Source organism: Athene noctua, chromosome 1 (assembly GCF_965140245.1).
Source record: "Athene noctua chromosome 1, bAthNoc1.hap1.1, whole genome shotgun sequence".
Lineage (NCBI taxonomy): Eukaryota > Metazoa > Chordata > Aves > Strigiformes > Strigidae > Athene > Athene noctua.
The window spans coordinates 14877075-14893277 of NC_134037.1; the positions used below are offsets into that span (position 1 = coordinate 14877075).

The 16203-nt window shown below is 46.3% G+C and overlaps 1 protein-coding gene across 6 annotated transcripts; it reads right to left on the reverse strand.

Moving 5' to 3' along the window:
• Positions 1–2613: 2613 nt before the first annotated feature.
• MYCN (MYCN proto-oncogene, bHLH transcription factor) lies at positions 2614–8909 on the reverse strand. Of its 6 annotated transcripts, none has more exons than XM_074922026.1 (3): positions 8803–8909; positions 5382–6229; positions 2614–4116 (listed from the first exon to the last, which is right to left on the reverse strand). In XM_074922026.1, the coding sequence occupies exons 2-3, from the start codon at positions 6121–6123 to the stop codon at positions 3518–3520; spliced, it is 1341 nt and encodes a 446-aa protein (XP_074778127.1). In that variant the 5' UTR covers positions 6124–6229; positions 8803–8909; the 3' UTR covers positions 2614–3517. The 6 variants fall into 6 exon arrangements, with proteins under 6 accessions (XP_074778127.1, XP_074778151.1, XP_074778118.1 ...); XM_074922050.1 differs by lacking the exon at positions 8803–8909 and adding an exon at positions 8780–8794 and having other exon boundaries at positions 5382–6223; XM_074922017.1 differs by lacking the exon at positions 8803–8909 and adding an exon at positions 7535–8330.
• Positions 8910–16203: the final 7294 nt, after the last annotated feature.

The window sequence follows — 16203 nt, forward strand, 5'->3', positions numbered from 1 at the left end:
AATTTTTATAGCAGATCAGATAAGAATGCAATCAATTTAATTCAGTTTTCCCTTCAGGAATTGGCAATACCCGCTTTTTAATAAGCAGTTATTAAGTGCTTGACATATTTTCTAACAGATTCTCCAGACAGCTATGTTTGCATTTGTTATGCAAATGTAGGTATGTATATTAAAAAAAAAGGAATATTATCTCAATTTATTATTTGACTGAGTCGTCATGGACCCTTCACTGGAGATACACGTGCAGAAGGATCTTTTGTTACTGTTGTGGCTATGTCTCCGTCCTCTATGTACCCTTTCGGGTACTGATTTTTCAGAAAATATTACTAAATGAATTGTTTACCTCTTCTTTCCAAAAGCTATCTTTCCTACACTTCTCAATTACTTTTATCATGTGAATACAAAAGAATGAAAAAACACTATCTTCTATTTAACAACTGTAACTTAAATAACATCCTACAACTGAGATTTTTATTTACAAACACATTTGTCCTTGACAACTTGCTCCCTACAGCAATATGAAAACAAACATATTAACTTCTGAAAGTTATTTAAAAGAAGAAGAAGAAGAAAAAAAAGACAAACCCAAAGTACTGAAAAAAAAAAAGAGAAACCCAAAGTACTGGCAGTACAATATATAGCAGCAAACAGTACAGTACAGTATGGGAGCATTTCTGAACCATATGGGGCCAGATTCTATCTCCATTGACATCAGTTAGACCTTTATCACTAATTCAAAGGATCAGACCAAGACTTGCACATTGGAACTGAGGCTTTCAAATGGGATTTGTGAATATCCAAACAAAACAGAGTATTTGACACCTTTATTATACTCTAAATGCTCGAATACCACAACAATACAAGGCAGAACTGGGTTGTCTCAAGAAGAGAAAAGAGAAGTAATTGCTGTCTTCAACTACCTAATGGGAGGTTACAGAGAAGGTGGAGCCAGACTCATCTCTGTTCAATTTTGCATGTTCAATCCTCAGTCAATACATTCCTAGACTGTAAAGAGACAGTGACAGATCATTCTGATTTTTATTCAAAACATGATTTGTATCTGCTAGGAATGTATTTGGCCAGTATACAGCTGTAACTTTTTTTTAATGTTATACTAAGTCTAAACTGTAAACTCATGTTAAGAAGCTCTTGCTGGAAGACAAGCATGCACAGGTTAGAAATAAAACACAATGGATGTTTGAAAAGCCTTCCTTCTCCTTCAAGACTCATGTTACTTGTACCTTGTTTGAAAACAGTACAACAGCACTTCAACAAAAATTGAAAATAAAATGGGGGTTGAAAATTTTGTTGTAGCTAGTAAAATTAAATGTACCCTGTGATTGTCCACACAAACTGTCTCTGCTCAGGCTTTGTCTTTTACTGGTTTTTCACTGTACTGAGAAAGTGGAAGAAGCATGATCAAGTCCACATTAAGGCGATGAAAATAAGATTCTATGGAATGATCATTGTCCTCAAGTTCAAATTTAGCAGCTATTAAGTCTATTCAGGCCAGTTCTTCAAATGGCATAAACTTGCATAAGGCCTAGTTGAATCTCAACATTTTTGCCCGTGAAGGATCTGGATTTACTGCAGTAAAATATTAGTAAATACAGTTCCCAGTGTTCCTGGTAGAGAAGCTGCCTGGGGCCCAAAAATGCACAGGTCACGGGTACACCAACAAGCTACTGTCGGGCAGACACATGGCACATCCATTACTGTGGTGATTTTGCGTCCAAACTGCTCTTAACTCTGTTACCTCATGGCAAATAGAGATGTTCTGTACCTCCATCACCAAGCAAGTTACTTTCTTTGTGGCTAAAGTAGGGGTAGATGCCCCAGACTAGCTCCTTGCAAGTTATCCTTAAACAACTTAATGGCCATTTGGTCATTAAGGCATACCTAATTTTTCAAGTTCACTGCGGGGAAGACAATGTCAGAAATACCTGTACAGACTAGAAAATAAAAGAACTGCCATCACACCTCTTGAGACAACCACCTGCCAAGATTCATTGTTCATTTGATGGATGCTTCAGAGCTCTGCATCTTCCCTGGGGTTTTTAGTTTTACTAACTTAGCACAAGTAGTAACACACAGGATCTTCAGCTACAAACAAGAACATTAATTCTCCTATGCAATGATGAACCCCTTTGAGGTTAAGCCTTTTGTAATGCAAACAAGAACAGCAGTCAAGACCTTTGTTTACTACAAGTATGTCATTTTCTGTGCTGTAGCAAGTGTACCTCTATTATTTACTTCTCCACCCATCTACCACACTGGCCAGGCCCTTAGCAGAAGCATGCTGGCTGTTTCTGATCCCTTACAATTCTCTGCATACAGTGAGAGTATTCCAGAAAGTCTTCACAAGACACAGAAGTCTTTCCATTAACTGTGGTACATTCAGTCCCCTGGGATGATCCTGACTTCACAAGAAACATCCGAAAGCAAGAAAGAATAGGAAAATTGTTCTTACTACAATTACTTTTAAACCAGAAATGGAAATGTCCTGCCTAGCATATGGGACCATGTTTTTGTACTTTCTGTGCATTGCAAAGTTAAGGATATTTGTAAGAACTTAATTTAATTAAGAAAAAGTAAATGGCACATTATGTAATTGCTATTTATTTTCATAAACATGAGGTATTTCAAAGTGCTATAAGACGCAGCACTAAATGTACATCGTTGGAAGAAATTAAACACAGAACTTTGCAGTTACCCAGTTCTATGCACCAAACATGAACAAATACATTAACTGGAAGAAACAGGCTAGGAAAAGGCATATATAGTAAATTTCTTTACAAAAGTTTCTTAGTTCAAAAAAGTGATAAAGTAATATCTACTCAAAACTTTCACAACTCATTTTCATACGAAAATATAAGTATCAAATTTAGTTATGTATCAGCATCATACTAAAGTATACAGGCAATGTAAGAATTAGTACAGTACATAACAGAGATTAACAATATATTTGTATACAAAAACATGCTCCTCAAACATTGAGGTATTACAGTACTTAGGTATGAACTTCCAGTCTAATACTGGTAGCAAAAGCCACCTCTCATAACCCAAGACATGTACAAAAGGCAAGTGTGTAGATGGTATTTACAGAAAATTCCCACAGGGGTACAAAATGCCAACCCCTAAAGTAACATCTGTTAGAACATAAGCACCATAAAACTTAGGAATGAACATTTTAAAACTCAACTAGATGTCATCAGCAGCTCCAAATGCTCACAACAATTAAAAAAAAAAAATCCCCACCATCTACAGTTCTTAAGAAAAACAAAGGCAGTCCATTGTTGTTTGGTAGTCTTGCAATCAGCTTCTTGCAAGAACATCCATTTGCTCCGTACCCGGATAATATAGTTTGTCGATTACTTCAGGGACTGGATTGAAAGTAAAACCAACATTCTTAACGTCAAAAAACACAATTTTTTTTAAAGAATCAAAAATGTGCAAAGTGGCAATGACTGTCCTGGTCAGTCAAAAAAAAAAAAAAAAAAAAAAGAACAAAAAAAGTTTAGCAAGTCCGCTTGTATTCTATTTTCTTTAGCAATTGTTGTTGCCTGGCTTGCAATTTTTCCTTTTCTAGCAATAACTTCTGCTCCTCAGCCTGAAGGGAATGAACATATTCAGTGGCTTTTTTCAAAATCACAACTTTTGCAGCTTTCTCATTTTTAACCAGTTCTGGAACATGGTCCCTTAATGTGAGGAAACTTGACCGCAGATCATTACGCCGTTGACGCTCCAGTATATTATGGTTGCGTCGACGTTCACTATCCTCTGAATCAGAGTTTCGAGGACTTGAACTCTTTGACTTTGGTTGGATCGTAGGTTTTACTGGACGGGGCACCTCGGTTTTTAACTTTTTCTGTGGTGGAGCATCTTCACTCTCCACGTATGGAGAAGGAGCGGCATAATTATGCTGCTGGTGAATTGGTGCGCAACGCTTTAAAATCAGTTCATTCTGCTGTGTCCTGACTGATGGAAAAGTGGTATTCTTAGGACGCACTGTAATAGTAAGGGTGGTAACAGCCTTGTTGGAGGAGGAGCGTCTTTTCTCCACTGTCACAACATCTATTTCTTCTTCTTCATCCTCTTCCTCCTCATCTTCATCATCTTTTGGTAAGAGAAAATGGAAAATAGAACAGACGTTATTCTCACAGAAAATACTCTGAACAAGTATCAAGCCAGATGTATTTATTGACAAAGTATAGTAAAGCAGCAGTGAAGTAACTGATGGCAAAAACAGGGTGTGCCCACCATGTGTAGTCAGATATAGATCTGGAAAAGTATGTAATACACATGAAATGACTGAGGAACTGTGATTTCTGAAAGTTTTAATAAGGGTTTTGAAAAAACCCTTCAAATTCTCAATCAAAGCGGGGCTACCACCCACATCATCATAACGGCAGTGAAGAGTTTTTAGGCAGAATGTACGTATTTTGGACGGAATTGTAGAGCTGCGGTACAAAAGGCATGCACAGTGCCACAACACAGCCCCTGCTTGGTAGAAAAGCAGCCGGAAAACGAAACAATCGCTGGGTTTGTTCTGAGGCAGAAGGTGAAGCTGCTCCAGCCGGGGACCCTTTAAGCCGGCGCTTGGTGCACTGCCAAGAAGACAGCTGTTGGAAGTGCTTCCTCACCCAAAGCTGTCAAACCAGACATTAAAGGGACAGCAGGCTTTGAAACTCGGGACGGATCACCAACTTTATGGCGATGGTCACACGGCCCAGCTCGTCTACACACGCGAAACCACGTTTCAGCCCAAGGGGACCCCTCTGCAGGCACGGACAGGAGGCCCTTCCGGGCATTTTTAGGTCCTGTAAGTGCAAGCGCCGCTCTGCGGGGTCACCAGGCTGCTCCAGCCTTCCCAAATCTCGCCTAAAGGCACGCACGGTCCTCCCCCACGGACCCCCTCCCCAGGGTGGCAGCGGCAGCCCGCTCTGCGCTCCAACCCCCCCGGCACGGCCGCCGGGATGGAGCACGCCAGCCGCGGGGGGCCGGGGAAGGTAAGCAAGCCCCGAGGGGTCCGCTCGGCGCCACGCAGCCCCCTCGGACCGGGGCTGCCGGTGAGGCTCCGGCCCCGCCGCTGCCCCGGGCCCGCCACTGCCAGGCCGGGAACCGGCCGCCCCCGCCGCCCCCGGCCGCGGGGCCCCGCCGCTGCCGCCGCGCCTGCTGCCGCCTGCCGGCCGCCCCGCGCCCCGCCCGGCCCCGCACCTCGGTGCCGCCGCCTGGGACCGCACCGGGCCGCAGCCGCCCCCGCCCGGCCCCCCCGGCAGCCCGCGGCGGGGGCGCGGAGCCATCCACGGGCGCCCGGGGGCGGCGCCGCCCCCCACCCCTCCGCCCCGGGGACGGGGCGGCCGCGTAGGGCGAGCGCTTACCCGAGTCGCTGAGGGTGTCGTCCCCGGAGCTGCTGCTGGCCCGGCTGTCGCCGGCGGGGCGCGGCGGGCGGCCGCCCCGCGGAGCCCCGCCGCCCGCCGCCGGCACGGCCACCGCCCCGGCGCGGCCCGCCGCCGCCTCCCGCTTGTTGACGGGGAAGGGGAAGACCACGGCCGGGTCCACGCACTCGGGCACGGCGCCGCCCAGCTCCGCGCGGCCGCTGGCGGCGGCGGGGCTGCCCGCGGCGGCGGCGGCGGCGGCCACCGGGGGCGGCGGCAGGGCGGCGGGCGCTTTGCCCTGCAGCTTCTCGCTCACCGCCCGCTCCAGCTTCTCGCGGGCGGAGAAGCCGCTCCACATGCAGTCCTGGATGATGATGGAGTTGAGGTTGTTGCTCACGCCGAGGCCCGTCTCGAAGAAGTCCCCGCCGTCCGAGCCGCCCCACAGGTCGGCCTCGGGGGGCAGCAGGAGCAGCTCGGACGCCCAGTCCAGGGGGTCGGCGGGGCGGCAGCCCCCCAGGGCCGCGCCTCCCCACGGCACCGGGGCCCCCCCCGGGGGGTGCTCCTGGAGCCCGGCCCGGCTGGGAGACAGGGGAGGGGTGGGCAGTAGCTCAAACTTTTTCCAGATGTCCTCCCCGGGGGGAGCGGAGTCCGGCCCGCACAAATAAAAATCATCTTCGTCCGGGTAGAAACAGGGCTGCAAAGAGTCGAACTCGAGGTCTGGGTTTTTACTGACCATTCCTGGCATTACGGGTCTCTTCTTGCTGATCCCTGGGTCGGGCAATGATTTTAGAGACAGGTTTTATGGGTATTTCCACCAAGGGATAGAAGAGAGGTTCTTCCAAGACCTGAAACTGAACCAAAAATAAAAATAAAAAAACAACCACAATTAAAACACGAAGAAACAAACAGACACGATATGTGACTCCCTTCCTCTCAACCGAAGGAAAAAAAAAAAAAAAGTAATCCCATCAATACCAAGAAAGCAGGAGCCTTTTGTAAGTTGAGAAAAAAATGCATCTCACACACCTTTCCTCCCGACTCAAGATACTCAAAGAAAAGCGATCAGGTAGTGCTCCCCCATGCAAAGCTTTCCGCCTTCCCCGGCGCTCCGTGAGGACACACAACCAACCGGCAAGGTACAGCAAGGATGCAAAGCACCTCTGTGCTTTTTGCACATAGCACTCGCCTGCTCTCCCCAAACTGCTTCAAACGCTCAAAACAGAAGAGTAACTGTAGACAGATGCAAGGCTTTGATACCGTAATCTCTCCAGAAAGCGCTCTTAATATGCCAGCAAAAGTAGAGGAAGTTTACTCCTTTTGTCATCTGCGGAGCAGTGCAAAGGGGAGAGAGAAGGATGCAAAAAAGGGGGCGGAGGGGCTCTTTGCAACTTCGCAAATCGCCAGTTCATTCACTCAAAGCGAGCCAGAGAAATCCGCACAAAACACAAGGGGGGTGGGGGGGGTGGGGGAGAGGAGGAGGGGAAATCCAGCAGCAACAGAAATTATCAACCTTATGTAATAATCTCACGCACAAAAATGCATTAAAACCACCCAGGCGCCACCAACAAAGCCTCCTGATTTGCCAAGGAGGTACGGGAAGTTTTCTCCCCCCTCTTTTCCAGTTTTAAGGTAAGAGCAACGGAGAGGTTGCAAGGACAACTTTGCACATTGTGCCACTTCAATGTAATCAAACCTCCTGCAAACACCAGCTTTCCAGCCCTCTCACCTCCGGAAAATGCACGCTGCTGCCCTTACCTCGGCAGGACCCCCCACTCACTAGCCACGACCAGTCAACCACAGCCCCATTCCTCTTCCGAGACCTCAGTTGCATCAGACATTAAAAAAAAAAAAAAAAAAAAAAAAAAAAAAGACTTTTAAGTCCCCAAAAGACATAAAGCGTCCCCCTTAGCTCGGTTAAGATAACGCGAAGGGAAATGGTTCTTCTGGGTTCACAACAGCTGACGCTGAAACGGAGACCAAAAGGGGAAAAAAAAAAAAAAATCCATTAAAAGCCTTATGATGAAATGCAAAGAAACGAGCCCGGCTCAGCTGCTCTCCCCCTGCCCCGCCCCCTGATCACTTCCAGTATCGTACATTTTTCTACTCGTGAAATACATTAAACCGTTTAAAATGCAAAGCAGTAAAGAGGCACCTACAAAACACAAGCGATCTCAATGCGACAGCTCCAAAACAAAACAAAAATATCCTCCAGGATTTTCTTCTGCTCAATGAAAAACCCATTCACGCACTGCAATGCCCCTGCGCTTCCTTTCCCTTCCCATCCTCCCTAGTTTAGCAACTCAAATGCGATGTGGAATTGTATTTATTTGATTGGGTTTTTGTCCTGAAGCCCAGACCCTGCAGCTTCCTCTTCTTACCTCCTTGGTGATGGTGGTGGGTGTTGCAAAGGGGGAGGAGTGGCGGGGGGGAAGGGGAAAGAAAAAAAAAAAAAAGCAAGAAAAAAAAAAAAGCAGATGATCTTGTATGTTGCACTTTACTGAGCGCCAGCCCGCCCGGCCCCCGCGGCTGGCCCAAGCCTCCGCATTCACCCTTTGCTTGCAGACAGATGACTGTCACTGGCTGGCTTTGAAGCTGCTGGATATTATTAACCCCCCAAAAAGGCATTAAAAAAAAAAAAAAGCAGGAGGAAAAAAAACCCCAAGCTGACACACCCGGGGAGGAGAGCACTAAAAAAAAAAAAAAAAAAGCGAGAGCAGCCTAACCCCACCTCCCTGATTTCCATACAAGCAGGGAGGTGCCTGGCATTTGGCGCCAAAAGCCCCATTCGCTCTTTATTCTCGGCGAGCAGAATGAGGTCCCGCTCCCGGTGCGAAAGCGCCAGGGGCGGGCCGGGGAGGGCGCCCGGCTGCCGCGGGGGGCCGGGGCCGTCCCCGCTCCGCGCCCGCCCGTGGAGCCCGCCGCGGCCGCTGTCCCTTTGTGCCGCCCCCTCCCCGCGGCACCCCGGCCCCCGAGCTCGGGGAAGCGTCGCCTCTGGGCCGCCGCTCGGCAGCGCGGAGACCCCCCGCCCGCGGCCGCCATCTCCCGCGAAACGCCCCCCGGGGCAATGAAAAGAAAAAAGAGGGATAGAGGAAGTGGCTGGGCGAGGGAGTCGCTTCCACTCTGGGCTTTGTCAATAGTCAGGAATAATCGTCCTGCAGCGACTGCCTCCCCGCAGGCGAGCGGGGCTTGCACGCCGGCGCCGCGCCGGGCTGCCTGTGCCGGGCTGCCTGTGCCGGGCGGGCCGCCGGCCAGGCCCGCGCTGCCCCGCGCACACCTCTCCGCCGCGGCCCGGGACACGGGCACTGGGCGGGAGCCGCCGCGTCCCGCCGTCCCGCTGCCGACGGCGACACCTTGCGGAGGGCCGGCGGGAGCGGCGGCGCTCGCCCGGCGCCCCCACGCACCTCCCCAGCGGCGGGGCACCCACCGCTCTCTCGCCTCCTTTCCGCGCGGGCGCGGGGGCCGCGGCGGCGCCGGCCGCGGGACGGGCCGGGACGCGGCAGGACGGGAGCGCGGCGCTCTCCTCGGCGGTGCGCGGCGGCGGGTGCGATCCCGATCCCGATCCGGCCGCCGCTCGGGGCGGCGCCTCCGCGCTCATAGGCTGCAGGTTGAGGCGGGGACTCGGGCGTCGCTCGCAGGAAGGGCCGGTGGCGGCGGGCGGCCGCTTTGTGTGCGGCGGCGGGGCCGCCCGGGGGGCGCCGCCTCCCCGACCCGCCTCGGCCGGCGGGGCGCGAAGGGGGGCAGGGTGGGGGGAGCCCCGGGTCTTCAAAACCGGCGGCTGCGGGAGGAGGCGCGGCGGGGAGAGAGCGGGCTCGGCGTCGATGGCAGCGGCGGAGGAGGACGCGGCTCCTCCTGAGAGGGGAGAACAAGCCCTGAGGGAGGCAGGGTCAGTCCGTGCGCCCCTTCGCCGCGTCCCCCGCGGGGGACTTTGGGCCGGCCGTGCCGGGAGGTCCGGCCTCTCCCTGTGGTGATCCCCCTGGCCTCCGCGTCACGCTTCAGTGCCCGAGGCTGAGAGGCTCCACCGCCCCTTCCAGTGTTCCGAGGCGGCCTTTGAAAACTCTCCGGGGCGCCCGGTGCGGCCCTGCGGCCAGCGGGCGCCAGGGCAGCGGTAGGGCGGGCCAGGCCCTCCCGTCAGGCCTGCCTGCGGCTCGGGGCTGCCGGAGGTGGCAAGATGGCAGCGAGTTGTCAGCTTTGGTCGGGCTGTGCAGGCCAGGCTCCGTGGGTTGGGTGACCAACGGCGACGGCTGCTTTGAAATGGCCGCCGCCAGGGCAGGGGGGCTTCTGTTAGGGTCTTTGCTCCCCCGGCTCTCTTCCACCCGCCTTTTGCCCTCAGCGCGGAGGCGGCTGGGTGCAGTTCTGCTGAGGAGCCTTCGGCCGGCTCTAGCTGAGAGCAGAGAGGGCACCTGGGCGGTGAATCCTCTGTACCAGAGCTTCCGAGCTAGCGCAGGTTAAGCAGGAGGTGCTGAAGGTGACTTTTAGATATCCGGCTAAGAGTTATAACTTGGTTGGGAGATAACAACTGGCTGGAGTCAGCTGTGGAAAGGGCAGTGCACCACGAAGCCGAGAAGTGCTGGGCCAACTCCTCCCCTCCCTGTGGCGGCAAGCTGGTGAGGTGTTTGAGGACAGGCTTGCCTGAACTTCAGTGATTTGGCCTCCATTCCTCTAATGCACTTTGGATTCCAGACAGGGGAATTCATTGATTAGCTAATGTGTGCTCCGTACTTTGAAGATGTGAAGTCTGAGAAAAGCACTGGGGTTATTAATTTCTGTTTGGATGATTTGGCTGGACAAAAAAGGTGTGGGTGGTTGGGATTTTTTTCCCCTAACATTTCAGTAGCCTTGAACAGGTTGCAGCTTGTGAGGAGACATGAACAGTTTGTATGTGTCTCAATGAATGGGTGAACAATTTATTTGTACTCATCAATCGAGGACCTTCCTCAATTTAAACAATTATTTAAACTCCTTTAAAGTACTTACACATTTCCTTTAATGTTTTTATAGATGCAAATAAAATTTGTATGTCCATACCTTAGAGGTGGACATGGGCTGCTAACCGATTATTGTTAATTCATTATAAATTCTTACCTAGATTTTCTCAGCAACCTTTTAAAATTTTTTTTTTTTTTCGTATATATGTGTGTGGGAATAAAGCTATCAACTTCTAGGAAAGTTCTACTGTGGTGTGTGATATCTTTTATAGTGCCTGGTTGAGAACATTAATGAGAGGTAGCACTCAAGACAAAGCTTCTAAAGTAACTTTCATTTTCAGCCCTCCCCAGCCAGCCAAAAACCAAAAACCCCACCAAACAGGAAATGGAAAGCAGTATGCTGAGAAATGTTACGGCTTATGAACGCTCACTGTTTAGGCAAAAAAGACTTGTTAAAACACCAGATCTATTACTTTGACTTCGACGGTTGAGAAGGACACGGAAAACATTGTGCAAAGCTTTGGAAGGACTGCACGAATCTTTGTGCTGTTTTGGCTGACACTTATTTTGGGCTATTTTATCAACATTTGCTTTTTTTTCTCTGATACCTTCTGTCCCTGAAATGGCATCTATCAAGAAGCCTCAGGGCAAATGGAAACCTGAAATTACTTGTAGTTACTGTGAATTTATTATTGCATCATTTCACTGAAAAAACTTGAGAATTAAGATGTGCTGATACTAGAACTGGGTCCCAATATAGACCAATGGTGTAGCAAATATTTTAAGGCACTGTAAGAATTTGCTATCTGGAAAAGCAGGAAAACGTGTTTCAAAAAGTGTATAAAAGGCTAAAAGATAATTTTGCTTATACAGTGGTAAGAACCTAAGTAGATCCTGTGGTCTTTAATTTGGCCTCACAACAAGCCTGACAAAGCACTTGTGCTGAGAGCTTGGACATACACACCTGGGCGTAATACATGGGTAAGTTACTGGGGTTCGGGGATACTGAGCATTTTTCCTTTCGTCGTTATTGACTCATTAAAGAATGCTGTGTAAGGCAAATTTCTCTGGCCACACATACCTCTCTTTTGCCCTTACAGCCTGCAACTACCGAGATCAAACCAAACAGTACAGTGTTACTCGATATGTGTGCAGTTGCCTTCCTTAGAGGCACCCAAACTTTAGTACATTCCTGAGTTTTCTTTGCTACTCAGGAGTAATGTATATACTCTCATGACTTGATGGTAAATTTTTAAAAGGGCGTATAAAGGGTTCCCTTAGTCAGGGGGAAGGTGTGTGTTCTGAGTGCACTTGGCAAAAGCATGACAATTGGAATGATTCATCCCTGTTCTGTCTCAACCAGCAGAAATGACGTGAAACTTTCTGTGTAGGACGAGAAAGGACCTAAGTATGAGCACTCATAGACCTGGGATTTAAATTTTCTTTTTCTTAAACAAGGACCTGATACACTTCCTATTAGATAGCAGTAGTAACATTTTCAGGTGAATTAAGTATTTGGAAGTAGATGTTAAGATAACTGTTACAAAAGCTGCCAGATTTAGAGCAGCAGATTTATTCCTGCATACCTTCAGTAAACTTGCTAGGTAGTTGCACTGATCCGTGCTGTGTAGCTGCTGAGTGTGTGTAATCCAAAATATTTCTCTTGACACTCTTCCTGAAAGTAGTCTGGTATTACTTTTACCCTTGTTCAGGTGAGACTGGGTAAGGCAGTTGCCCAGTGTCACATTGGAAATCGAAGCAGATTTCCACAGAATGCTGATCAGGTCTGAGGTGGCAGTTGCTTTCCAACAAGTTTTTGTAGAGTGCGTCATCATCATCCGTTAAGGTGAAAGAACAACGTAGTCTCCCAGCTCCGTTGGATGTCAGCTCTGCAAAGAATGCCATCATCAGTGCTACATTGACTGATGTTCCTGTGGCATGAAAACTGGTCTCAAATACCAGCCATAATACCTAGTGCTTGTATAATATTTGACATGACCAAGGCATCGTACAACCACAGACACTGAAAAACTTGAGTTATTTCACTTACAGTCACCGCAGAGATCACTAGCCAATCTCACCAGTGCATTCAGAAGCATTTTAAGGAGTGCCTAGTAATCAGAGAACTAATTTTATTTATTTAAAACTAATTTTGAGGTCATATTATTCATAAGAAGTACTCTGATTACAGAATAGCACTCTGGCTGCTAAGAACAGAGGAGATACTGCGTTAAGTGAGTAACTGTGGCTGAATGCTCCACCTTTAAATGTTCCTAGACATATCAGAAACAGTCTCTCAATAGTTAGTGAAAAGAAAAAGAGCTTTCTTCCTTCTGTGCTTTTTGTGTACATTTCATTTCTTCAGAAGTGGTTGGTCAAACCGGTGTTTGTCTACTAGTCTTCTCCCTCAGTTTCCTTTCTAGCTGCTCAGAGAGCATTGGAAGACTTTCATTTAAACCAGAAGGACTAGAAATGTATTTTTTAGGTTTGGCAGAAGCTGATAGCAGTTGCTCAGGAAAACATCCTACTTGCAACAGATTTTTCAAACCCTATATATGGCTAGATAAACATCTAAGCATTTGGTATCTTACAGTTGTATTCTAAAGCAAAACAAAACAAAACAAAAAGAACTTCAAAAGTTAGACATAAGACCAGTAAGTGAAATGTAAAAGAAATGAGGAATTTTGAGAGCCTGGTTTCTGATGTCTCTCTTTTATGAGAATTCTTGATGTCTAATTAAGAATGAGTTTATTAACTTTTCTTGGCTGAAATATTGATAGAATCTCTTTTCTCTCTCCAGTTTCCAATTTGAAAGAAAACTGTAGAATTTTAAGATTTCTTAGACCTTTCCCCCTCAGTAAAGTTTGGTTACAACTGCCTAGTGAGTTGAAAATTCATGTCAGGGAGTGACAGACAGGTAACTGTTGAATGGGTTTTTTTTCCCTTAGGAAACTAGGCCAAGAGGAAATCAAGTACCTGAATTTAAAAATTATGAATTTATTAAATTTCAGCATTCAAATATTTTCTTTGTGCACATAAAATGATTAAAGAGAAAAATACCTCACTGCTTCTCATAGTCAGGCTGCCACAAGAAAGATTATGAATACAAAATCTGTGGATAAATTCACTTTTACAATATTGTAAACCCCCCCACATTATTACAGTAATTACTTCCTCCTAAATGTATACATAGTGCATGAAAATATATCCTAATTGTAAAATCACTTACAAGCATTTATCATTCTTGCAAGTATTCCTTTATGAGTAGGAAGTATATCTTTCCTAAATTTAGTCATTGCAGAAGGGTCTGCTGCTTAGTGACACACAGCACCTGTGACATAACAGTAGAGAGTCGGGTTGTTTTTGTGTTATGTTCCTGTTTTTATAAATCCCTGTGACACAATGAACACATTTGATATGCATTTCAGGACAACAGCTGTGGCAAAATATTTTTTCTGTAACAGGTGAGTAGGCCAGTTAAAAACGTCTTGATGGTACATAATCAGAACAGTAGTAAACTTGGGTTTTGTTAGAATAATTTGTTAACTTTTGCAAAGAGTTAACAAAAGCAGTTCAGTACAGTTTCTTTCTTTTTTTTTTTTTTTAAATTTTGATGAATGAAATTCATGTTCAGCACACTGAGACACTAATCTGTATTACCATGCTGCAAATAAACGGTAAGGGTTATTTATCAGTAATTCTGAGGATATCAACAATGCAAACTTACTGTGTCCTTCATCCACAACAAAGACTTCTTGCAGGCATGGACATCTTTATAAAATAATTTCATCACAGATCTTCAGTGTTTCTTTAAAAGTCAAGGGTTTGAGCCTATTCAGTCAATAGCTACTCCACTATCTGTTAAAGCTAGAGAAAAAATATCCAGAAAATTCATTTTGTGAAGCCCAGGACAGTCATCCTTGTATTTGCAGTTCATAAGCAGGGAGGGAAGAGCATGACACGGAAGGGCAGCTTCCTGCTTCTGTTGACCCTCTGCAGGTAACAGGCAGGTGAGAAGAGGGCTGGTGAGTTCTGACAGTTTCATCCAGTATTTCTCCTCACAGTGGTCGATGGTGATGCCACAGTGTGACTTCATATCAGGAAGACTTGTTGATCTCAATTACTTTAATTCTCTGAAAAGCCTGGTTTAGTTAAAATCTTCTTAATGCCACAGCCAGAAAGATTGGGCAGTGACCACTGGAAGATCTTTGGGGTTGTTCACACGGCTTGTAAAAAGGGCTGTTTATATAGTTTGTCCCTGATTCTTACCCAGTTCCTTTTCTGCCTGCCCCCCTCTGCTTTGTCATCATATATTCAATATTTAGTGGTTTAAAGCATTACAACATTTTATGTTTAAATGTGCTTAAATGTTTTAACTTTTTTGAGCAATTAACCATTTGTGCATTTTTATGCAAGCTCACTTTACTGACTATTTTTGAGACGTTAGCTCAAAATATTTCACTGGTTGCAAAGCCTTTAAAATAATTCATTATCATTAAATATTTTACCAGATAATTCACTGAGACAAACGTGAAATGTGCAGTTGGGAAGGTAAAATTATAACCAGTCACATAAACCTGTCTTCATTAACTCCCTTTCAAACATCTCCAAATGTTACCAATAGAGAAAGACATCCTCATAGAGTGGTTTGAAGCGTGAATTCTTTAGTTTTCAGTTGGAATCTGCTTTATGTTTGAGAGGAAAGCTTTCATTTCCTGCATCTGAGATTCATTTTTAAATGCAAGCTAACAGGAAGATTAGCCTTTAAGGACTATTAGTGACTGGCCAGAATGGTGTTAGAGACTAGAACATAAAAGGCAAAAAAGAGAAAGATATAAACTTAAGTGAGTGAATAAGGAGATTCATCAAACTATATTCTCAGCTGGTGTCAATTGATATGGCTTCCTTCCATTGGGACTGTGCCAGATGAGACCAGCAACAGATCTGTCCTGTCATGATTCCAACATGAGTCCTGGACCACAACTTGAAAGTATTTTTCTGGATTGTTTGTTCTTACTTCATATGCATTGGATAGAGCCTTTACTGATAACCTGTGGGACATTCTTCAAAACTTTGCCATAAAAACTGTTAACAGCAAAGGAAATGCTTAACGCTTATCGCAGTAATGAAAATATCTTCAGACACATTAAAGGCCTTTATGGAGTTTTTACGGGTTTATTATTATTGCCATAACTGCTTTAGTAAATCAACGTGTCAAAGTTTTGTTTATTTATGTGTCACAGAAATTACTGATTTATCTCTGTAAGCAGAAATGTGTGAAGGGCTATGCCACAATCTTTGGATGTCTTACCATTTCCTCCTTCTTCTGCAAGCCTTTCATAGTCTCCCAGAGAGAGCTGGCAGTGTCAGTGGGGATAATTCTCATGGGCTTCTCTGAAACTCTCAGCCCCCTTGCCAGATCATGGACAGCCAAGCCTTGAAAAAGGTGTTCACCTCCCGGTAAAACAAATGATTGCTAGAGATGAGAAACCAGACTCAACAGACCCAGGTTTGCATCTGTTTCGGCAACTCCTAAAATCTATTCATATGTTTAACACATTCACATGCTTTTCCAGACAAATGCAAGAAGATTTTGTACCATACCACAGTCTGTAAGTCAGAATGCTTTGAAGTGAGCCATGAGCAATAGGAGGCTGAAGGAGGTGTCTTGTTCTACTCACTGTACATAATTATTGTAAAATTGTTTGACAGATTACAGACTTTCAGAAGTAGAGAGTTTTAGAAGGAAGTGCCACAACAAATGTGGTTTATGAATTTGATTTTTTTTTTCTCTTCAATGAATAATAAACCATTTATTGTACTGATCATATCACTGGATTTATCACTGGGTTCCTGTTGCTTGCAGTGTTCTGCACTGAATGTTTTAGGGCTCATCAGTA

Bases quoted from the DNA above. Each gene is read 5' to 3' on its own strand.
- MYCN (XM_074922026.1), bottom strand. From the start codon at position 6,123: ATGCCAGGAATGGTCAGTAAAAACCCAGACCTCGAGTTCGACTCTTTG. The intron at 4,117-5,381 runs GTAAGCGCTCGC...TCTTACCAAAAG, and splicing joins CGACACCCTCAGCGACTCGG to ATGATGAAGATGAGGAGGAA.